This window comes from Cavia porcellus, unplaced genomic scaffold (assembly GCF_034190915.1).
Source record: "Cavia porcellus strain 051 isolate PalLab524CR breed Dunkin Hartley unplaced genomic scaffold, mCavPor4.1 scaffold_11, whole genome shotgun sequence".
Classification (NCBI taxonomy): Eukaryota; Metazoa; Chordata; class Mammalia; order Rodentia; family Caviidae; genus Cavia; species Cavia porcellus.
In genome coordinates, this window is record NW_026947494.1 from 65166788 (window position 1) to 65192025 (window position 25238).

The window sequence follows — 25238 nt, forward strand, 5'->3', positions numbered from 1 at the left end:
ACAAACATTCATCATATATGAAATTCATACACACAGACTTTTCATAAATAGAATACTATTGTGTTAGAGCAGTGTTCTGTATAACCTAGTAGTATGTGCAGTGAAATCAATGTATGATCATGATCACTATTAAAAAGAACAGAAAACAGAAAAATTGTTCATACTAAGAATATATGTTGTTTTATGCACAAAATGAGTCATAATGAAAAATATATTTCTTGTTTTGGCTTCTGATCAAAACAGTTTTAAACGTACCATATTTTAAGTGTGTTAGTAATGTGACACAATTCTTAGCATCCTTTCACTCCAGAGGCTACAGATATTCTTTATTTTAATTCTCAAGCTACAAATGTTAATTGAGCAACTGTTATATATTGGTTGGCTAGTGGGGCAGTGAGAGAAAAGCAAAATTAGATTTGTTAATTTTTTTTTTTTTTTAACCTAGTGTTACATAGCTGTAAGGTGTTAAGAAAATGTTTTTCAGCAACCAAGATTTGGGGCCTAGTTGAAAAACTTCTCTTCAAAATTTTTCTGGAAAGACAAATACATTTTACTTTTTCAATGTTCTGTTCTTTTCAAGCTTTAGTCAAGCAACCAATATATGAAATTAGGTAGAAGGCTGAAATGAGATGCTATACATTTTATAAAACAGTAAAAAAAATGCAAATGAAATCCTTCTAGAAATATACCCCTCCCCTCAAGAAAAAAGCCAATCAGCTGTTGTGGTGTTTATTTAAGCCACAAAACAATCCAGTCTCAATTCTCTTGATACTCAAATCTCTAATACTGAGCATTATTGTCAAGTTTTATACTGTAATTATAGCTAGTTTTTATTTTCTCCCAATCCAAATTCTTTTAAATGGCATATAAGGTATTTTGAGATAATATTCCAATTCAGAAATGCATCTGACATGTTATTCTTTGAGAAAGTACTATTTGGTATGTAATAAAGAAGATAATTCTGTGGTTTATAAGAGCACAGCCTTTACAAAAAAACATAAAGCATTTATTTTTTGTTTTTCCTGATCCTGACAGATTCCACACATAGTATATATGTGTTATGGACTCCAGTGATCATCTGAAACTTCCAAAATCAGATCAGTACTTTTTGTAGTGAAAGTCCAAGTGCTCTTTTCTTTTTTTCTGTCTCTTTCTCCCTCACTTTCTCCCTCCCTCCCTTCATTCCTTCCTTTTTCTTCTACTTGTGAACTTTTAAATTTAAATGTTCTTTAATGTCAGGGACAGAGCACAGCAGCACAGCAGCACCTGCCCGGGCATCTGCTAAATCCCAAGTTTGATTCTCCAACACCAAGGGAAAAAAAAGAAAAGTTCTGTAAGCCAGGCACGGTACTGCACGGCTGTAATTCCAGCAGTTGAGAGGCTGAGGTAAGAGGATTGACCTACGTTTGAGTCTAGCCTGGGATACACAGTGAGTTCAAGGCCAGCCTGAACTACACAGCAGGATCCTGTCTCAAACAAAACAAACCAAACCAAAAACAAATAGTTATTTTAAAATATTTGGTGCTTTATTATATTAATGCTAATTATATTAATTAGGCTCAAGGTTCACCTACTTGTTCTAGGTATAATATACAAAACACTAGGGGCTGGGGATTTAGCTCAGTGGCATAAGCACCTGCCTTGCAAGCAGGCGGTCATGAGTTCGATCCCCAGTACCGATAAAAAAAAAAAAAAGTTTAAAAAAAAATATACAAAACACTAAGTAGAAAATAAATGATTAGGTAATAGATTTACAATTTTTCCCCTTGTTTTTAAGACAAGGTCTTGCTGTGTTGTCCAGGATAGCCTCGAATTCACAGCAATCCCCTGCCTTAGCCTCTGGAAAGCTGGGTAGGAGTATTTAAACTGTGGAAATTGACAAAAGCTGCAAATCAAAGGCTCCTCTACTATTCTGAAGAGTCTCTAAACATTTTCTAGCATATCACTACAGTAGCTATTATTCTCTTACAATATAATTCAATTCTTCTTAGTTCATAATAAGCTTACTTGAAGACCTAAACAGATGGTATATAAATTTGTCTTTCATTAAAATATTTACACAGAATTTGTTTATGGTATTAGAAATGTTATACTCTCATTGTGAAGGAATAACTATATGAGTTGTTCTTTACTTATCAGGGTTGTATTCCATTCAAAATAAACTGCTTAACGTGTGGCTATTTTTTAACCTAAGAAAAATCTATCTATAACTCATTCCAAGCTTATAAAACAAAATATTTCAAAAGAAATACACACATTTTAGTTATCTGCCAAAAATGTCTGATTTAATGTTAATTAAAATTTTGTAAGGTATGAAATAAACAATTTTATTAGATGAACTCATTTATTTGATACATTAAATTACGCAAAGAAAAATATTTTCAACTGCATACAAAGAATTACATTCACATATTTCTCAAACACCCAGCGGTGGTAAAAATAATGAACTGTAGAATGGCCCCCAGGATTTAATGCAAAAACACCGTACAGAAAAGTTTCAGGCTTCTAATTTCACTGAATCCAAAACTACACGTGCTTCTTTATATTCCTCAGCTTCTTCCAAATCTTTTTCACTTTCCTAAAATGAAATACAATGGAAATTAGGTTTATCTTTGAAAAGTCATTACTTTGTTACTTACCTAATTACAAAGTATTAATGGAAACAACTCAGGAATCTACAGGAAAAAGGGGCCTAAGCCTCTTCTAAATGTGCCGCAGTTCTGTTACTACAATACAGAGAGGCAAGAAATAACAGGTTTTGTTTCTCACTGCATATTTTCATGCAATATATTCTCATAATGATTAATGTCATTGAAAATAGTAATTAAAAAATCTTTTTCTCAAAAACTGAAAGAATTTTTATTCTCATTTTGTCAATGTATCTATCACCATACAAAAAAGATTATTATTAATAAAAGGAAGATTTACTACTGTTCTGCAAGTATGATAGCACTTAGGTAAAAATAATGCTCCCCAGTATTCACAATTTCAGAGAGGACTACACTAGAGTTAAAACACTCTTTGAATTAGAAAAGTGAGCTATGTTTGTTAATGAGTATTACATACCCTACATCAACATATTATATAGGAGGGACCGGGGATTTAGCTCAGTGGCGTAAGTGCCTGCCTGGCAAGTGCAAAGTTGTAAGTTTCATCTCCAGTACCAAAAAAATATTACATAGGATACGTAATTAGTTATAATTAGTATTACATATCCTATATCAATGAAATACTAACATCCTTCATTTTCTTATATTTAAACACTGAGTATTCCATGATACTTATATATAAGAAACTTTAATATTTTGTGATGGTAACAGACAAATAATATCTAAATTATTTATATAGAAAAATTTTACCTTTATAGTTTTAATTTAAATTGATTTTACAGTTTCAAGTGACATTATAATTCATGCCAAGCAGCAAAAGATGGAGATAGTTATAAAGAGGATATAAGTGTATATTTAGTATAAAACTTTAAAATCAAAAAGCTAACAACTTGCTTAACTCAGACAACAGATAAGAATTTCTTAAACCTGTATGTTACACTTTAAACATGTCTACATATTCTGTTAGTAAATTTAAGCCCTCTGAGGGTGCAGTTATTGTTGACCATATCCTCATGCACATTAATACACCATCTGATGATTTTTTTCCAAACTAATCACATTACTTTCTCAGGTATGAGATTCATCAAAGAAAGACAAAGCATTTAAATTCTTCTTTTTTCTTTTTTAATTGGTACTGGGGATCGAATTCATGACTGCCTGCTTGCAAGGCAGGTGCTTATGCCACTGAGCTAAATCCCCAGCCTCAAAGCATTTAAATTCTTAGGAAATACAAATGGTGCTTTATATGTAGGTTTGTTTTGTTTTTGTCTTTAGTGGTGTCGGGAACAGAACCCAGGCTCTCATACATTAAAGGCAAGAACTCTGCCACTAAATCACCTCCCCAGGCCCTTATATAATATTTTAATTCAGTAATTATTTTTCTATCTTCTGTTACAAAATCTGGCTTCTGTTTCAGCTCATAACTATCACGTGTTTAAGTTTTGCATTGGTAACTATGGAATTCTGTGTCAAAATTACTTTCTTTTTCCACAGATATCCTAATTTGATGAGAAAACAAATCCCACTGTCTTTCAGTCATTACACAGGATTATACAGAAAAGGCCTTATTTTTGTCACCTCGGGAAATGACTAATGAATCAGGAAAAACAACCGCTTACATACTAAATAATATCAGCTTAAGAAATGCAAATGTAAAATAAGATTAGTAAGGAACTGTTGGAATTCATCAACCATCAAATGGCAACAACTGCTTACATAAAATACTATGATTTTATTATTTTTAATTTTTTTGGTACTAGGAATTGAACTCAAGTCCTTGTGCTTACCAGACAGGTGGGAATATAGCTCAGTGGCAAGGCACCTGCCTGGCAAGCCCAAGGTTGTGAGCTCAATTCCCAGTACCAAAAAACCCCAACCAACCAACCAACCAACCAAACAAACAAACAAACAAAAAACCCTTCTGATTTTCTATTAAATACAGCTTTTATTTATGGTTAGAATTGCCAAGGATATAGCTCAGCAGCATCAGTGCCTGCCTGGAAAGCACATGGTCATGAGTTCAGTTCTTGGTACCTCCTACCAAATATGCGTTCTTATCTTTAAGAGATAGTTAGAATCATTTATAAGCTGAGTTAATCACTATATCACAAACCACTTATACCACTAAGATGATAATACGCTTACCTACCTCCAAGTTTTTATAGCTGCTGTCCACATTACCTTTATTTCCTCCTCTTTCTCAAACTGACTTAAGAATCTGAAAGAGTTCCAGATCCTTGCAATAAAGAGCCCAGATTCATTTAAAACACTGAATCCTTTTAAACTTCAACTTACTGTTAATGTCCAAAAAATTCTTATGTATGAAAAGCAAATCATTTAAGATATTGCTGAACAATACCTTACTATGGATACCTGGTATAATAACTCAAAGCTTAGTAAAGTTAAGAAAGTAGAATAAATATGCTAGAAAACTATTTTTACTGAGGTCACCACTCAAAACATTTATAATTCATTAATATACTGGTATACAGGGGTAGTGAATTAAGAATGTGTCTAGTTAAATAATAAATATTTAAAATCTTGACTCTCAATGTGTTAGTTTGAAAAAAATTTAATCTAAGACATGAAAAACCTTTACTTACTAATATTTGCTGAAGATCAGTGTATGCTGCCTCTAACCTGCGTTGGCAATCAGGGATCATCATCCGGGACTCCTGCAGGATCTCTGCCTATAACAAGAATATCTATGAGACGTGTAGAAATGACAGAACTGTATTTGTTTAGCGCAAACCTTGGTAAATACCTAGTAATTAAATGGCTGAATATTTTAATTTAAATTGTATTTACCAGAAGTCAGAAAGACTATGCTATCATAGAATACAAAGTACAAGTTTTAGAACTTGTAATAAACTTTTTTTTTGTAACCACCTTCTCATGGTAAGTGAAAATTAACTGGAAAAGCTTTTCATACAGCATTTATTTAAAAAGGCCATTTAAAATAAACTATGTCCCCCACTGTCACAAAGCACCTTTATCCAAAATGGGATCAGCTGGTTATATAAATCTCTCCTGCATCTTTTGAGTAACAAAGAAAAACAGTGTTCAGATAATACCACATGGAGATAATTACTGCATGAGAAAAGTTTATTGAGTTATTGATCACATTGTGTGCACACTGCAGGAGGTTCTCACTGAAAGACAGAGGTAAAGAAAAATGAAAAGCAAAGACCAGCAGGTTCATATTTTTGACGCTTATCATGCATAAAAAGTCATTACTTATCCTTGAGCTTCATTTTAGAAGAGAGATTACTCTCCCCATGCAGTTCGAGCCAAGTTACTAACGTGGCACCGCTCTGGATCTGCGCTTCCTGCCTATTCCTCTTGAAGACAAACATTACAGAATTAAACACAGGAATATTTATTTATATAGTCTAGAGGATACTTTTGGATTTAAATCCCACTATTCAAAGCTGGACTGTAACATATCAGATCATAAAAAACAAAACAAAAAAATCCCCCCAAAATAAAAAACAGAATCAATGACTGGAAAATCCAAGTCAGTGTCAGATGTAGCACAGAAAATAAGTAAGACTTCTTAAGATAGCGAGAAGTCTTATTTCCTTAAACTAGACTCAAATACAATCTTAACATTTATTTCCAAAAAACAAAGTTTGATCAAATAGCTTCTGAGAAATAGGTACAAAATCTGAAGATTTATTAAGTGGCTCACACAAAATAAAAAGATATAATTTAATGATAATATTGTAATACTGTATTTTAATAGAAACCTTTATAAAGATCTGTACTTTCTTTTCTTCCTCAATGGTTTTGTCAAAGCTCACTATAAACAAAATCAGAATTATGGTGTACAAGGATGTTCTCATACCTATTCTCTCAGGCAGAAATGGATTGCTGAATTCACAACTCTTACTAATAAGGCACAGGCTGAACTTTTCAGACTTAGGACTGTGACTTTACTTTCAGAGCTTATCATGCTTGCCAGACATTTAATCACTGGCACTAAATTGTTTTTGTATTTCTGGTTAGTTCAAACACATGTGAAAAGTCAGTAACACGAACACTTTAGATTTCTTCTCCTGTGGAATTCTTTTGGAATAACTTACATAAATATAATAAGATGAAATCAAATACAAATGATCAGGTCAAATTCATGATGTCAAGTGAATATTTATAAAATTTTTTGGAAAGCTTCAGTGTTACTGAAATGAACCTTAAAGCTCTCCGAAATAACTTCTATTCATTATTGTTCTGTTATTATAAAATAAGCATCTTTAGTTTATCAAAATGAGATTCTAACTTATGCAGGGACAATGTTTAATCTCTAAGATCAATCCCAATTCATTCAGTGAATTTACACTGCACCCTCTATAGTAACATGTTCTACATCTGCAGATTCAACAATGAGCTGAAAATAATTTTTAAAAAATTGTATCTGGGTTCAAGTCCAGCCTGAACTACAGAGCGAGACTCTGTCTCAAAACAACAAACCAAACAAAAAACAAATCCAAAACAAAAACTGCATCTGTATTGAACATATGCAAACTTTTCCCCTTGTTATTTATCCCCTGGACAACAGAGCATAAAACTGACACATAAAACTCACTGTATTAGCTACAGAAATACTGAGCAACCCAGGTTTCTGGTATCTGTGCGAGGGTACTGGGGACAGTCCCTCAAAGACACTGAAGGATGGCTGCGTATCTGCAGGTCAGCACAGGGAATACAAAAATGAAGAAGAGCCATCTGTTCTCCAATCCAGAACAGTATTAAGTATGAAAACAAGTATTTGACACTGCTTCAGAAAGACCATGCCACAAAAAGCCAAAGAAACACAATGATAAAAGTTTGACCTGTGTACCACTAATCATACCTCCACCAAAGCTACAAATCAATGAATTGTGGCAATGAATTAAAATGGACAGGAATAATTTTACAAAAGAAAATTGCATGAGATGTGGGGGTGACAACACACCTTGAAATACCTGAACTTAACTAAATGTACATTATCTTTCAAAGGAGACAGGCACTAAAATGGATGGTGTCTCTCATTAAAATATTTTAATAAACTGGCAGTTTATTCTAATATTGGTCATGCCAAATCTGAGGTAAACTCAGGGTCTTGGCATGGATTGGGAAGTATAATGAACATTAGGGGAATAAACAGGATGTAGTCTCATTGAAGTCTAAACAATGATTAAACTGCTGAACTTAAATATCTGATCAATTTCCTTAATAGCTAAACATATATAAATGGGGAAGAAAATGCCTAACTTTCATTTTTTCAGAATGAAGAGCTCTGTGGAATAGTCTGTCCACTATTAAGTTCTTTGACCACTACAGGATTGGGACAAGGTTTGAGTGGCTTTAATTCAATTGTCTGTAATACTGGATATTGGCTCCTCTTAAACCAATGGCAACTGCATTAGTTTGGTAGACTGAACCAGAGCGATCACAGAATACCAGACTTACAAGGAAGCAAAATGTTATATGCTCACATGTCAAAAATTCCATTTGATTTGTGCTTTGTGGTTTCTGCTGAAGTTATGATTATAAGAATCCCACTGATTAAAAATCATTTGGGTTGTTAAGTTTTAATGTATCACTAGTTACTCTGAATATAAATGGTGCAAATACATCTGTTAAGAGAAATATGAACTGACTAAATGATATGACCCAACCAAATGATACCTACAAGAAACTCACTTTAAACAATGAAACATAAAAAAATGAAGGGTGGAAAAAGGTATACAATGCAAACATTAACTTTAAAAAAGCATATGCAGAAAGACCAAGATGATGGAGAGGTAACCAGAAGAGAAAGAGCCTCTCCTGAGAGCTGCTGTCCAGATGCTGGACACGATGCTGTCCAGATGCTGCAACAAGAAGAAGACAAGGAGGAAGGTGGGTCCACTGGACCTAGAAAAAAATCTGAAGAGTGCATTGAAGCCCACAGAGAGAATGAAGAGAGAAACTTCAATGAAGACAGAGGAGGAGGCCTATGGTGTATTCTCCCTGAGACAGGACTCACTATGCAAGAGGAGTGATTTCAACCTTGTGGATAGATGGTGACAGCTGGTGATCCCAAAGGCCTCCATGAAGAGATGCAGTGGTGGAGGGGAGCAGCAGGCATGAAGGACTGCACTACCTGGTAGTGAGTGTTTGAGGGCTGAGTTCCCTTCCTCCCACTTGACAGTGACTCACTGGGAGCCACCTAGGAGAGAAGCCACCCGAGCTCTCGGAACTCAGAATGCTGCCTGCTCCATCTAGTGGCTTCCAGCTAGGCTCATTTCTATGCAAGATGCACCAACAGCTGTAAATTGAATGAGTCCTCTTTCAGCCAGAAGGTACAGGTTCCCCATCTCTCTCATTTGTTTTTTGTTGTGGCTTGTTTTTTTTCTCTCCTTCATTGTCTGATCTTGTTTTTGTATGAGTGTGAATGTGGTTTCTAGCCTCTTTGTGACTGTGGTCCTGTTATATTCTTTTTATCTCTTCCTTCTCTTTGCTTCCAGTCTTCTGCACCAGTTTCTCAAAGTTGGTGTGACCCACCTTTGTCTTCCAACCTAACTCTGATCTCTTCTTTCACTTCTCTATTTTCTCCCTAACCTATTTTAAATGTTAACCCTGAGGACAAAATTGGCATATTAAGGACTTGTATACTGCATATAATTTGCTGCTTTGTTTTAGATTTTGTTATATAATCACAAGTTTAGTTCCCATGGTTAATGGTGGCAAATTAGCTCAGTTAGCTCAGTGTGTTATTTTCTTTTTTTTTTTTTCAATTTTTTTTTTTGTCTTTTTTCGTTTTTTTATCGGTACCAGGGATCGAACTCACAACTGCCTGCTTGAAGGCAGGCGCTTATGCCGCTGAGCTAAATCCCCAGCCCCAGTGTGTTATTTTCTAGGTTGTGTTTGATGCTATTGTGATTGCTGATGATAGCACTATAGTCAAAAGTTAACATAATTATTCAAAACAGCTGTTCTTCCAGGCATTCTACGACTGAGTGACTAAGGGTCACAGAACTACTGTGGCACAATGTGAAACAATCAGGGGCTAGGCTAAAAAGGCAGCAAATTCTAATTCCCAACAAAGTGAAGAGAAAGGATCTTCCAACAGACTCAAAACTCAAAAACCAAATAATTCTGTAAGATACTTTGGAGGAGTATTTATTTCCTTAGGATTCTAAATACTAGCAATAATGCAACTCACCATAGGCAATTTACAAGAATCACCCCAGGAATTAAACTAAAAACACAAAAGAAAATGAGAAGACACTTAAGATGCAACTCTAGATATTCAGCTTACCAAAGACAAACCGAGGGTGGGCAACGAAGTGATCTCCCAAAGCTACCACCTGGTCTCTCTAAAGTGGTAAAAACAAAGTAAATGAATAAGGTTCTAGAAAAAAATCAGAAATAACTTCTCAGATAACTATACATATGACTCCAAAATGAAAACTATGCTTCATGACTCTGGAGCAGATACAGAAAAAAAAAAAAAAAAAATACATGAGCTTAAGAAAATTGTGTAAGCCATGAATGCCCAGCATACAAAAGAAATGGAATTTATAAGGCAGATTCAAGCAGATATCCAGAAGAATAAAAACTCCATTGAAACTACTCAAAGTAGATTACGCCAATGTGAGGACAAAATCTCTGATATTGACAACAGGCTTGCAGTTAGTGACAAGGAAAAGAAAGATTTCTCAAAACTAGCAAGGGACCATGAGAAATTAATCTAGCAGCTGCTAGACGAGGCAAAGAAGAATAACTTAAGATGAATTGGGCACTCAGCATCAACTGGGAGAATCAAACACACCCCTGCGTGCCTGCCATCATCAGGGGAGTCCCAGTGTAGACATGTAGGCTGAGAAGAAGCAGCCCCACCACCATGCACCCCTGGCCATCAGGGAAGCCTCAGTGTAGCTGCAAGGATCTGGAGAAGCCTACCCCATGCCCTGCTACCTCTCTGGGAATCTAGGGTCATGGAAACCAGGTGCTGGCCCCATTCCTCTACACTACAGATGGGCAGCCAACATGGAAAGTGTTTGGGAGCACACATTTGGCTTGTTGGGAGGAACCCACGAGAATGTCAAGATGAAGGAGCAAAAAAATAATCTCAAATCTCTAGTCCACAAAGAACAAGTCTAGGAGACACAGTCATGAAAGAAAATGGAAGTCACATACCTGACATCTCTGAGAGGATAGCAAATGAAGTAAATAAACAACTTCATGAGATTGTAAAAGTAATCAAATCAGAAATTATGTCTCAGGTAAAAGAAGAAGTCAAAAACATAATGAAAGAATTGCTGAGCATATCTAAAGAAGACATAGGTAAAAAAAAGAGCATAGGAAAATAATGGCAACCTTAAATGAACAATATAGAATGGAATTACAATGCATGAAACAGATTCAAAGAGATATTCAGAAATTAAAAACTCAATCAAAAGCTGGCAAAACTGCTTGAAAGAGACTGAAGATGGACTTTCAGACCTTGAAGATAGGATCACAGTTAGTGATCATGAAAGGAAAGAACTCTTAAAAATAAATAATTTAAGAGTGGTAGGTATCAGTGAAGAAGCAAAGGTCAACATAGATGAAATAAAGACTATTTACAGGAGTAATAGCACAAAACTTCCCAAACATGGGGAAAGGATCTGGCATGCAGATAAGCGAAGGATATAGAACTCCAACTAGCCATAACCAAAATAAACCTACACCTAGACATATAATAATCAAGATGCCAGAAATTCAGATCAAGAATGGAATATTAAAAGCTGTTGAGAGAAAAGAAACAGATTGCCTAAAAAGAAAAACCAATCAGAACCGTGGCAGATTTGTCAACACAAATCATCAAATCAAGAAGAGTTTGGAGTGAAATGCTTCAAATACTGAAAGAAAATAACTTTCAACTAAGACAGATATACCCTGAAAAACTATCTTACAAAATTGAAGGAAAAATAAGACACTTCTATGATAAAGAACAACTGAAGGAAGTCATGACCACCAAACCAACCCAACAGAGAGTGCTGAAGGATGTTCTACAGAAACATAAAGATGACCATTGTTCCAGGAAGAATAGCAAAGGTGGATCCCCAAACAGGGCAGGCAAATGAAAAAAGGGGAAAGTAGAGGGCAAACAGCAGGAGAATAGCATGGCATAGATGGACCAATGTATGCTGGTTTTAACCATTAATATAGATGGCCTCAATTCACCAATAAAAAGAAACACAAGGATAGTGGACCAAGAAACAAGATCCATAAAAGCTGTCCAATATACTGTATACACATTTAACTGGAAAGAAAATTCACAGACTGAAAATCAAAGGAAAGAAAACAATTGTTCCACATAAAAGGAGACCAGAAAAAAGCAAGGGTAACTGCAGAATTGCTAAGAAAGATACGGTATTTTCATACAATGGAAAGCTATCCAGTTATAAAATAGGATAATCTCGAGACTTTTGTAGGTAAATGGATACAACTGGAGATCATGCTCTTAGGTGAAATGGTTTAGACTCATATGGGTAAATACTGAGATATCTGCCAAGCACAAAAAAAACTAAAGGAATCAGTGGGATCCTAAAAACACAACAGAGATTATAAAAGTTATAGGGGAGGAAACATCTAAAAAAAGAAAGTGGTAACCACTGTTAATTTTCTATTGTCTTGTTTTGAATTCTTGCATTGTTTTCATAATTTTGTTAGGTTTGGTTTTATTCTGTCTTGTTTTGTTAGACTTCTCTGTATCTGACAATACGGGCAGCTATTTTGAAGACAATGCAGTGTATTATGGTAACCACTGTTGATTTCCTATTATCTTGTTTTGAAGTTCTATAATGCTTTCATTGTTTTTTTTTTTTTTTAGTTAGCTTTATTCTGTTTTGTTTTGTTTCATTTTATTATGTGTGACAGTACGGACACCTATTTTGAAGAAAAAGAGACATTACAGGAGCCATTGTTGACTATCGTCTTGTTTTGAAGTCATACAATGCTTTCATTCTTTTGTTTTGACTGGCTTTATTCTGTTTTGTTTTATTTGATTTTATTATGTATGATGGTAAGAACAGCTATTTTGAATAAAAAGAGAGACATGGTAGCCTATGTTGATTTCCTGTTTTGTTTTGAAGTCCTATATTGTTTTGTATTTTTCTGTTTTGATTCCCTTTATTGTTTTATTTTATTCTCTTTAAAATAAAAAAAGAAAAAAAACTAAAAAGTGATTGGAATCAATGAAGCAGCAGGAGATAGCACACATGAAATTAAAAAAAAAAAAAAACACTGTTCACAGATGTCATAGCAGAAAACTTCCCTGGTAGAGAAAAAGAATTTGATAAACCAAAAAATGGGGCACGTAGAACCCTAATCAACAATGATCAAAACAAAAGCTACAGCCAGGTCATATTATAGGAAAGATTTCAGAAATTCAACACAAGAATACAATCTTAAAAGCTGTTAGGGAAAAAACAAATTATCTATAAAGGAAAGTCCATTGGACTCACAGCTGACTTCTCAGCACCAATCCTAAAGACAAGGAGAGCTTGGAGTAAAATATTTCAAGTTCTAAAGGAAAACAACCTTCAACCCAGAGTGATGTACCTCTTGAAACAATCTTTAAAAACTGATGGAGAAATAAGACACTTCCATGACAAAGAACATTTGAGGAAATTTATGACAACCAGAACAGTTCTCTAAAATGTTTTAAAGGGCATTTTAGAAAGAGATACAAAGATTACAGCTTCATGAACTCCAACAAAAGGAATCTACCAGGAAAGGCAAACAATTAAACAGAGGGAGGGGAAAAAATAGGGAGCCAACAACAGGAAACAATATGACAAACATAAGTCAATATATATCAGTTACAACCATCATGTTAACGGTCTCAATTTACCAGTCACAGACTGATATTTAAAAGACAGAGACTGGCAGAATGGATCAAGACGCAAGATCCAGCAAATATGCTGCATATAAGAAAGACATTTAATTCAAAAAGAAATTCATAGAGTGAAAGTCAAAGGATAGAAAACAATATTCCACGCAACAGGAATCCAGAAAAAAGCAGGAGTAGCTATTCTCTTTGCAGACAAAGTAAATTTCAAGCTAAGACTCATTAAGAGAGATAAAGTCACTTCATCCTTGTAAAGGGAACAATCCAAAAGGAAGAGATAACAATCAAAAATATATATGCAACAAATACCAATGTACCCAAGTATGTAAAACAAGTACTTATGGGCATGAAAAATCAAGTAAGCACTAATGCAATTATGTTAGGTGATCTCTATACCCCAGTCACAAAAAGACAGATCAACTAAAGAAAAAAAATCAACAATGAAATATTAGAATTGAACCAAACTTTTGAACAAATGGACTTAGAAGATGTCTACAGCGTATTTCACCCTACAACATTACAATACACATTCTTCTCAGCAGGACATACTCCAAATAAATAAAAGCATGTGCGGGGTATGGTAGCACATGCCTATAGTTCCAGGAGACTGAGGCACTACAATCCTAAATTCTAGGCCAGCCTGGGCAATTTATTGAGATGCTATCTCAAACATAAAAATAAAATAAGACTGGAAAGGCACCTAAGTGGTACGGTGCTCACCTAGTATATGTGAGGCCCTGGGTTCAATTTTCAGTACTGGAAGAGAAAAAAGGGCAGAAGTGGCTACATTACTATTGGATCAAGTAGGATTCAGAACAAAAAATTAGAGACAATAAAAAATCTGTCAAGAATATATAGTGAACCTAAATGTGTATGTATGAAACAACAGACTTCAAAATATGCAAAACACAAAATAGCAGAAATGAAGGGAAAAACGACAAATCCTTATGTCTGATTGGGATTTCAATATCTCCCCCTCACTTTCAACAGTTGACAGAAATATTAAATAAACAACAAAGAGATGAAAGAATCAGAATCACTAGGAGCCACCAAGTTGTAATTGACATTGACACAGTATTTTGCCTTAGGATAGCACAACATTCCACCTAAGAAAGAACAATAAAAATACTGAAGAGGCCCCAGAAAATTATTACTGCAGCAGATCACATTTTGGGTCAAACAACAGTAATGAAAATGAAACAAAGAAACAGGAAAAAAGCTAAAAGAACAGAAGCTATACATAGCATATTTTCTAATTCTGATGGCATACAGTTAGAAACTGTAACAGAAAGAAGGAAAATTTTCACCTAGTAACTGAGCAACATATCTCAAAATAACTTACAGAAAAAAACTCATTTATAGGTAAATGGATGCACCTTGAGACCATAATGTTAAGTGAAATAAATCAGACACACAAGCTTAAATATTGCATGGTTTGTCTTATATGAGAAACTCAAAATATAAATAAAGGCCACTGGGGACGTTTCCTGACTGTAACCAGCATGGGTCGGGAGCAGCAGCAGCAGCCTCACCCTCGCGCACACACTGGCCACCATCAGGGAGTTTCCTACAGGTTGCCAGTGCAGGACAGGAAAAGCAGCAGACAGCCATGCACTAGCACACCTACCGGCCACCATCAGGTACCTGTACCCAGCATTGGCTGGGAGAACCGGCCAGCCATACCTCTGAGAAAGTGTAGCCAATATGGGAAGTGCCTGTGATCCTACAACCCCTGTGTCCAGAAGAACCCAGGAAAAGAAGAAGCAAAAGGTAGTCTCTAGCCTCCTACCCATGCAGAACAAGTCCAGGAGATGTAAATATGGAAAAGATTGGAAGTCTCACATCTGAAGTTTCTGAAGTGAAGGCAACTGAAGTAAAAAAACAACTTCGAAAGGCTGTAAATGAAATTAGATTAGAAATACTCAGGTAAAAGAAATGCAAAATATAATAAAAGACTTGCAAGGCATATCTAAAGAAGATAGATAAAAAAAAAATAGAGGAGCATAGGAAAATGAGGAAAACTTTGAATGAACAATGTTTTTTTTTTTGGTACCGGGGATCAAACTCATTACCATGTGCTTGCAAGGCAGGCCCTTATGCCACTGAGCTAAATCCCCAGGCCCCTGAATGAACAATGTAAGAAAGATTTAGAATGCATGAAACAGATTCAAAGAAATAGTCAGGAAATTAAGAACTCCACTGAAAGTGCACAAATTGCTTATAAGAAACTGAAGATAAACTTTTAGACCTTGAAGACAGGTGTGCAGGTAGTGATCACGAAAGGAAAGATCCCTTGAAAATAACAAGACACTAGGAAATAACAATTCAACAACTATAAAATGATACAAAGAAAAATAATTTAATGTGACAGATGTCACTGAAAAAGCAAGAGTCAACAAAAATGGTATCAAAAGACTATTTACAGAAGTAATAGCAGAAAACTTCCAAAGCATGGGAAAAGGACCTGACATATAGAGAAGTGAGGCATACAGATTTCCAGTAGCCATAACCAAAATAAATCTATACCCAGACATATAATAATCAAGATCCTAGAATATTAAAAGTTGTTAGAGAAAAGACACAGATCACCTATAAAAGAAAATAAAAGATCACCTATAAAAGAATCACAGTTGACTTCTCAACACAAACCATCAAGTCAAGAAGAGGTGAGCTGGGCATGGTGGCGTACTCTTATAATTCCAGCACTCAGGGCGCTAAGGCAGGACTATTGTTGCAAGTTTGAGACCAACTTGGGCTACAAAGTCAGCATAAGGCCAGCCTGCATAGCAAGACCCTGTCTCAAAAATACAAAAGAAAACAAGCAAACAACAACAACAAAAAGGGATAGGGGAGGGGGTATGAAGTGAAGTATTTCAAGTCCTGAAAGAAAACAATTTCTAACCCAGATTGATGTATATTGAAAAACTATCTTTCAAAATTAATGGAGAAACAAGATACTTCCCATAACGATGAACAACTGAAGGAATTCACAACCACCAAACCAACCTTACAAAGAATACTGAGGACATTCTAGAGAGATAAAAATGACCATGATTCTAGGAACAGCAGCAGAGGGAGATCAGCAAGCAGGTCATGCAATTGAACAGAGGGGAAAAGTAGGGAGCCAAGACAGGAAAATAGCAAGGCAGAAATGACCCTGTGCATGTTGGCTGTAATTATTAATGTAGATGGCTTCAATTCACCAATGAAAAGGAACACAAGCAGAGTGGATCAGGAGACACGAGCCATCAATATACAAAAAACACATTTAACTCAAAAGGAAATTCATAGACTGAAAGTCAAAGGAGAAAAAACAACGTTCCCTTACAGAGGCAACCAGAAAAAAGCAGGGATAGCTTGTCCAGAAACTGCAGAATGGCTAAGAAAGATATGGCACTTGTATACAATGGAATCCTACCCTGGTGTAAAGAAGGAGAACCTCAAGGCTCCTGTAGGTAAATGGATACAAACGGAGATCATGCTCATGGGTGAAATGGTTCAGTCACATGGGTGAACACTGTGTTATCTCCCTAGTATAAAAAACTGAAGGAGTTAGTGGGATTCAAAATATACAAGGTATTGTGAAAGTGAAAGGGAGGAAATGTCTAAAAAGAGAAGGCAATACCCATTGTTAATTTTCTATTATCTTGTTTTGAAACCTTGTACCATTTTCATTGTTCTGTTTTGTTTGGTTTTATTCTGTTTTGGTCTGTTTGTATTGTATCTGATAGTATAGGCAGCTATTTCAAAGATAACGAGATATATTATGGTAGCCATTGTTGATTTCCTATTATCTTGTTTTGAAGCCCTGTATTGCTTTATTTTGATTTTATTCTGTTGTTTTAATTTTATTATGTCTGAGAGTATATATACATATACACATTTATGGAAGAAAATAATACATAGCTAATAGGAAGTAGGAAGACTTTTCTAACAAAAAGAAAGTGATGGAGGAAAGTGGAAGAAGGGGAAAGGAAGGGGATTTTTAAAAAAAAAACTGAAAAAATAAGTGGAGACAGCTTTTGCAAATAAGGTGGCACAAAGAGATGGAAGGAGCAGGGAGGGATAAGAGGGATAGGGCACCAAAAAAAAAAAATTACAATGTGTTACATACTTGTACCAACTCCTCATGACAAATATAATCAATATGTACTGCCAATGTGCTAATAAAAATTAAAAGTAAAAACAGTAACTTGCAGGACAAGAAGAAAGTCTCACAGGAAATACAGAAATATATAACGGAAAATTTTAAAATTACTTTTTGTAAGATATAGCTAGTTCAGTGCTGAGACAGAATTTTATAGGACTAAATGCTTTCATTAGGAAAGAAGAAAAATTTCAAATTAATAGTCTGGTACTATAAAGATACAGAAAAAGGAGAGTAAAATAAACTCAAAACAAGCAGATGGAATGAAATGAACACCAATAAAATTAGAAACAATGAAATAAAAAATCTATATTAAAAGGAAAAACTTCATTATAACATTAGCAAAATAAAGTAAGAAAGTACTGATCAACAAAAGTGTTACCAAATTATAAGGTATCAGTACAGATCCTGCAACTGCTAAAAGAATAAATACTATAACTAATTACAATACTGTTCATTATGTTTATAATGGATTTAATTCTTCAAAATTTATAAGCCCCCAAATTCAAGCAAATAATCTTGTCATCATTAAGGAAATTAAAGATGTAATTTTAAAAGTTCTGAAATAAAACCTCCTCAGGTCTAGGCAGTATCATGCCAAAATAATTTTACCAAACACTTATAAAATTAACGTTAATTTACACAAATCTTTCATGAGCACTGGAAGAAGAAACTCTTCTCACTTCTTTTATTAGACCAATACTAAGCTGGTCCCAAAACTAAAGATAATACAAAACAAACAAACGAAACAAACAAACAAAAAAAAACAAAATAAAACCCAGAACTGAACACCAGTATTCTTACACAAAGTTAGACGTGTAAAGCCTCAACAAAATATTAGTGAAGTGAATCTAGCAATGAATGAATTATACATCATAATTAAAAAATAAGATTCTTTTCATGTATGCAAGACTAGTTCAATATTTGAAAATCAATCCATGAAATCTGTAATGTCAATAGGCCAAAAAAAGAAAACACACAAATTTTATCAAATGACCCACGAAAAAAGTAGCTAATAAAATCTGATACCTCTTCCTGGCCAAAAACATGCTAAGTAAGGACAGAAGAGAATTTCTCCAATTCGATTTAAAAAAAAAAAAAAAAAAATCTATAAGCAACAGTTAACATTTTTAGCAGTAAAAGACTGCACATTTCTTCCCTAAGCCTGTCTTATCATGCTTACTCAAGTTTGGTATTATTGGTTATAGCCAGCACAATAAGGTTAAAAAAATTTACTATGTAGATTAGAAATGAAAATATAAAACAGTTTCCTCTTTGCAAATAACACAACTGTCTATGTGAAAAAGAAGAAATCTACAAAATCAAAAGAACTTCTTAGAATAAGGTTTTATTCAGCGAAGTTTCATGTTATTACAATACACACACACACACACACACACACACACACACACCCCTTGCATTTATGTTATCTATTTATGTATCTAACCACAAACATTATGTGGAAACTGCTCTAAAGAAAATGATCAGGATCGATGTGCTTGAAGACTTCAAAATACTAAAAAGAGAAGCAAGACCTAAACAAACTGCTCTGCTCACTCATCACAAATCTGAAAGATACAAATTCTTCTCAAACTTATCTACAAGTTTGATGCAATTTTCATCAAAAGGTGGGGCATTTAGCCCAGAGAAATAAAAATATCTTCTATCTTCACATTAAAACTATACACAAATATTCATAGCTGCTTTTTTCATAACAGCCAAAACCTAGAATAATCTAAATATCCCTCAATGGCCAAACTGTACAACATTCATATCATGGACTCAGCAGTAACAAAAAATAAACTATCCAGGAACTTCAAAGGACCACAGGTGCTGTTCTACATAGAAGTGACAATTTTAAAAAGTTACATACTATATGCTTCTGTGACATGTCATATGACATTCTTGAAATAGTGTAATTACAACTACCTAGGCTTGGGTGGTAGAGGTGGTGTGGGCAGTTATAAAGATGTAGCATGAGGGAGCTTTGTGGTAGTTTGTCTTTACTGTGGTGATAGTTATATATACTATGTGTGACAAAGCTGTACAGAATTACATACACACACAGAGCAAACACCACCTCAGGGGAATGCACCATGGATCTAGCGAAATATGAGCCAGCCTTGTGGTATATCGATGTCAATTTCATGGTTCAGACACCATTATAATTATGTAAGATGCTAACATTAGAAAAGGCAGAACAAAGGGCATATGGTACCTCTTGATTTTTTTCAAATTCTTATTAACCTGTAATAAAAAGGCAAGTATACTAACAGAAAATCATTTATAACCCTGGGTATATGTTTTAAGAGACTAAACTATTTTCTTACAGAACCAAAATGTATTTTCCATAATATTATTATTATTATTATTATTATTATTACTATTGTCTTTTTTGTTTTTTATCAGTACTAGGGATCGAACTCACGACTGCCTGCTTGCAAGGCAGGTGCTTATGCCGCTGAGCTAAATCCCCAGCCCCTAATATTTTATTATTGATTAAAAGAAAACCTGGGTATTTTTTGCAAGACTAACCTTATGAGGATCTATTGGTAAAATTCTTTGTCCCACTGATTCCTCCTAATATTTTTCCCTTTATTTTTAGGACAAAGAAACATCTAGCTGTATTTCAAATATATGTGCGCATCTTAGAAAGATAAGTTTCACATCACTGCAATAACTACATAGGTAATAATTGCAAAGATTTGCAATGCTGTGTTTATCCAAACATGTGACAGGCTGTGCTGTAATACTACTATGAAGAAAGACAGATGAGATGTGCTTCAGAAGGAAGACAGTTGCATTTGACTGTCACTACTGCCAATCACTTCTGTTTTGGGATAGGTTCAACTAACCAACCAACAAGTGTTTTGTCCAAATGAGGACAAAACCTTCTGTATTTTTCCCTAATTAGGGGGATTGGAGCAATGGAAAAGAAAAGGGACATCAGGAGCAGAGAACAGCAATCAGGATGACACAAGAGTGTGTTTTATACTGTTCAGCTGTAAAAGAAATTGGCAGAAGAGTAACAAAAATGAATCTCTGAAAACCACCTAATTCATTTAAATGAATCAAAATTAGATCTAAACCATAAGTGGAATTCTATCCTGACCTTTGGCAATCAACATCAGGTAAGAAGTCTGGTAAAGACTGAGATACAGTATCATCAGTGTACATTATACAACAAGGTCAGTCAGTTTAGAGGAACTAGAAAAGCTGGAGTATAATGGATGCAGGTGAGAGAAGAGTTGAGAGAGCGAGCAGTGGCGGAGGATGGCATTCGGCTCAGACAAGGGAACAATCCAGATATGTAATGTGTTACAAAATGCAGCATTAGAAGACACAGAAAATGTCAAGAAACTGTCATTAACTTTAAGCTCCAAGCAATCAGGAACAGGGCTGTCCTTGCAACATAGATTTTGTATAAAAAAAATTTTAGAGAAGCGAAGGAAAGGAAATTAAGGACAATACCTGCATTGGACTAAAAACTAGTTATCAGGAGACTGAGACAAAACTGCAATTGACAACTATATACCCTGCAAGTTGGTAATAGCAAAGAAAAAAATCTATTGCTCTGTAATTAGATATGGAACAGTAGTTTTAAATATAAGTACTAAGTATGTTATGTTATAAATCATGACTACTGTGACAAAAGAGAATTTTAACATGGATGAGTGCAGAAGGAACTTTTGAATAATTTTTTTTCTCTTTTATATATGCACTTTTAGTCAACCATATAACCAATAAAAAAAATTAAAATGCTGACTTCAGTAGTTAATCCCTACCTATAGAGTAGTGATTTGAAATATGATAACAGATACAGTAAGTACAAATGAAATAAACAAGTACTATAATAATCTATAATATTTGTAAGATTTTATTTGGAAACAGGACACATTTATTTTCTCACTTCATGTAATTTAAGCTTTGATTCTAACTATATGCTATTTTAAAACACATTACTGGTGACTGAAAGAACAAGACTAAGAAAATAAACTAAGTGAAGTCACTAGGTATATGACTATGATAATAAGCTTAAGAGGATCCAAGAAGGACCTCGATGAAATGAAGCTGTGTACTCTGTTATATTTTTTCCTACTAGATGTAATAAAATAATAAAAGACACTGAAGTAAAAAAGATACAAAAGTAGCATTTATCATTTAAAAATTAAAAATGTATACATCTATATGAAGGGGAAGGAGTTCATAAAGATCAACACACTGGGGGACATAGCTAAATTACACATCTGTTTACTAATGCTCCTGTGAACACTGGACACAAAGGTCCTTTACATATGAATTGCTATCCACACATAAAGGAAGGTAGACTCTCCTATCAGCTCAAGAAAATAAGAAGGTTCTCCTTCTGGACAGTTAAAAAAACAGTAAGTTTTAGGAATTGCTCCATGTTCCGTTTGCACTGCAGAAAACAATCATGTGCAGAAAATTGCATTTTAAGTGATTAATTTTGTTGAATAAACTCTGGAGTCACAGGCATTAGTGTGTACAAAAGCAGATACTTTTTTGAGTTTGTTGTGGTTGGTTTTGAATTTTTAATACCATGCCTAAAAGAGTGAGTATATCAGTGTTAGACATGTAGTGGATGTTCAATAAATTCCATTGAGCGAGTGAGTGCACATATGGGTAGGTAGCATTGAAGGCTTAAAAAGAAGGGATGAGATTACCTAGAGGGATTGTAGATAGCACAGCTGAAAAATTATATATACATGTGGAAAGAGACTGAGGAACGATGCAGGTAAATCAGGAGGAAAATCAAGAGGTTATTCTACCAAATAAACCCATATAAAATAATTTTTCAGTGAAAAAGTGGTTACTTGCATCAAGTGCTGTTGAAGTACACAGTGCTGAAGAGTATAAAGCAATAATGACAACAACACCTCTGATAAACATACAAAATCACAAGCAGGGGTAAGGAATATAGCTCACTTTCATAGGAAGGAAGAGAATATGGGTATAGATGTAGACAGGTTGCTACGATTTTGTAGTGGGAATGCAAGGAAGTTCCCAACAGCTCTGGTTTTGTTTAAGGAATTACGAAGCAAATGTCAGCTGGGAGTTAAAAGTCAATGAATGCTATGACAGAATACAGAAGGTTTTAAGGGAATGTAAAGGATGGACACACCCACACAGTGTAGAGATGAGTATAAAAGGTTTACACAATGAATAGGAATTATGGGGAGGGGTAAGAGAAGTAAAAACAGCATCTAAGATGTAGAAATGTAAGGGGTCCAGGTAGAGACTGATAAAAGTTAGAGATCAGCAGATGCTGAAATTAAGAAGAGTTAAAGAGACCAAAATTTGTCATGAGACACTTACAAGTAGCCACTGAGAAGTGTAACATATATTTATTTTGGTGACATTCACACATTAGGTTAAGGAAAACTTTTTAAAATTTAAATATGTAAGTAAATTTAAATATATAAGTATATACTTATATAAGTATATTTAAATATATAAGTATAAATATATAATATGTAAATAAATATCTAAGTATTAAGATGACCCTGTGTTCATATGTGATTCTCGGGACTGGACAGGTAGTACAGCTTACAGAATGCAGATTCAATCTAGAGCCCAAATTTTTGTACACAACTTCCAGTTATGTCACTTAGCTGTGGCTGTGGACAGCACTTTACCTGTGTTTCAACGTCCTTATTTTTAAAATGATATTTTAATGGTGAAGAAATAAAGTAACACCATTTCAAAGGCTACTTTAAAGACAGTAGATGACATGATGTTCTGAAATATTAGCTTTTGCTGCTTAAAGACAGAATTTTACCTGCTTTTTTATGGCATAATTTTCACCATCCTCAGCTTTCATTTTTTCAATCTTTTCTTCTTGTTGTTTTGCTTCTTTTTCATACATCGCTTTTTCTTTGACCAATCTATAAATAAACCAAAAATATATCACAGAATTAGCTTTTTCTCTAGAGAATAAACTGGAAGAAATAAAGCATGTAAATATAAAACATATTTAAAATACTAAAGTCAACAGACTCCATGTAGCAGACAGAAACAAAATATATTACTTATAGATACAAGTGTGATAATTCTTGTGCTCTAAAGTCTATGTGACTAAAGCTAGTATAAACTATCAAAACCAGAAAATTTCTATTTTTAAAATTAAAAACCCATCACACTATATTTACAACATGAAAACAACATTCAAAATTATTCTGTTCTAACACTTCTGTCTTGCCTTCATTTTGTTATGAGAGTTGAGATATAGTTCTGCAGCACAGCACCCACCTGGCAAGTACAAGGTTGTAAGTTCGAGTCTCGGTAGAAAAAAAGTTCAAATTGCATTTTGTATTATGTATGTGGTTCTGGGGATTGAACTTGGGGCCTGTCTGATGCTAGGTCAGGAGTGTTTCCATGAACTACATTTTTATCCACTTCCTCCATCTTGCTTTTTGGAGACAGCGCTTCACGTTCCCCAGGCTGGGCTGAATTTGTAATTCACTTGCCTCAGCCTCCCAAGTAGCTAGAATTACAATCATGTACCACCACTCTTGACCCATGTTGCTTGTTTTATTGATGTTTTTCCAAAATCTTATCTAGGTACTTGAAACAACATACTGTAATATATAAACATTTACTTTACTGGAGGGAAAAAAACAGTATACTATATGCCAACTCCCAAAGATTAGACTATTTTCAACAAAGTTATTTAAGAAATATTTATGTACTTCCTGTTAAGCCAGACTTTCCCTGTCCAAGGGACTAGGACAGACAATTTATATGTGATTGTCTCACAGACAAATAGAAGAAACAAACCAGTATGTATTTACTAACACAAGAAAAAGGACTGATATACATCAGGAAGATTTTAGATTATAAAGAATAGTGCCATAAAAAAATTGTGCCAAAAAAGTTCACTGACTATTCTTGAGATAATCAAAATTCAATTAAACGTAACAAAACAATCTTCCCTAATTCTAGTTTTTTTTTTTTTTTTTTGTCTTTTTCCTTTTTATCGGTACCGGGGATCAAACTCACGACTGCCTGCTTGCAAGGCAGGCGCTTATGCTGCTGAGCTAAATCCCCAGCCCCCCTAATTCTGGTTAATCAAAGTTTTAATATAAATGAAAAGTTTACCCCAAGAAAATATTAATATTCCTATATACACACTACCTCAAGAGCAAAAGAGGAAGCATACTGAGTACAGACACACTATAAATTTTCTCTCCGTGGGGTTGCTTGCTTACTTTATATACACGTTTGCTGGAACAGAAATCAAAATCCTATTTAGGGCATGGTGGCTTTTGTGTAACTATTTACAATGGAGATTTTTTAGAGCAATTTACTTTTTATATTCTAAGTAGACTTAATACAAGTTTACAAATCTTTAAAGCAAAGCAACACAAAACAAACTGCTCCCTCCCCTACACTCCTGTTATAGTCCTGTAAGGATTTTAAGTCTAGATACTAAATACTAAAATACAAAATGTTCCAGTTCAGAACTTTGGAGTACGCTAGGCAGGCTCACCTAACACTTCAGGATCATGTATTACTTCTAAAGATGGAAGAAAATATAACAAAACATAAACAAGATAACCAATAAATATGATCTATATGTATATGGCCCTCATACACT

General features: G+C 34.5%; 1 protein-coding gene across 1 annotated transcript in view; it reads right to left on the reverse strand.

The window, feature by feature from the left end:
- Positions 1 to 2257: 2257 nt before the first annotated feature.
- Tbca (tubulin folding cofactor A) overlaps positions 2258 to 25238 on the reverse strand; it is a 75508-nt gene continuing 52527 nt past the window's right edge. The window contains exons 2-4 of the mRNA XM_003464386.5: positions 23421 to 23526; positions 5213 to 5299; positions 2258 to 2578 (exon numbers count right to left, since the gene is read on the reverse strand). Of these exons, the coding sequence (XP_003464434.1) occupies positions 2498 to 2578; positions 5213 to 5299; positions 23421 to 23526 (274 nt within the window). The 3' untranslated portion in view covers positions 2258 to 2497. The remainder of the gene's footprint in view (positions 2579 to 5212; positions 5300 to 23420; positions 23527 to 25238) is intronic.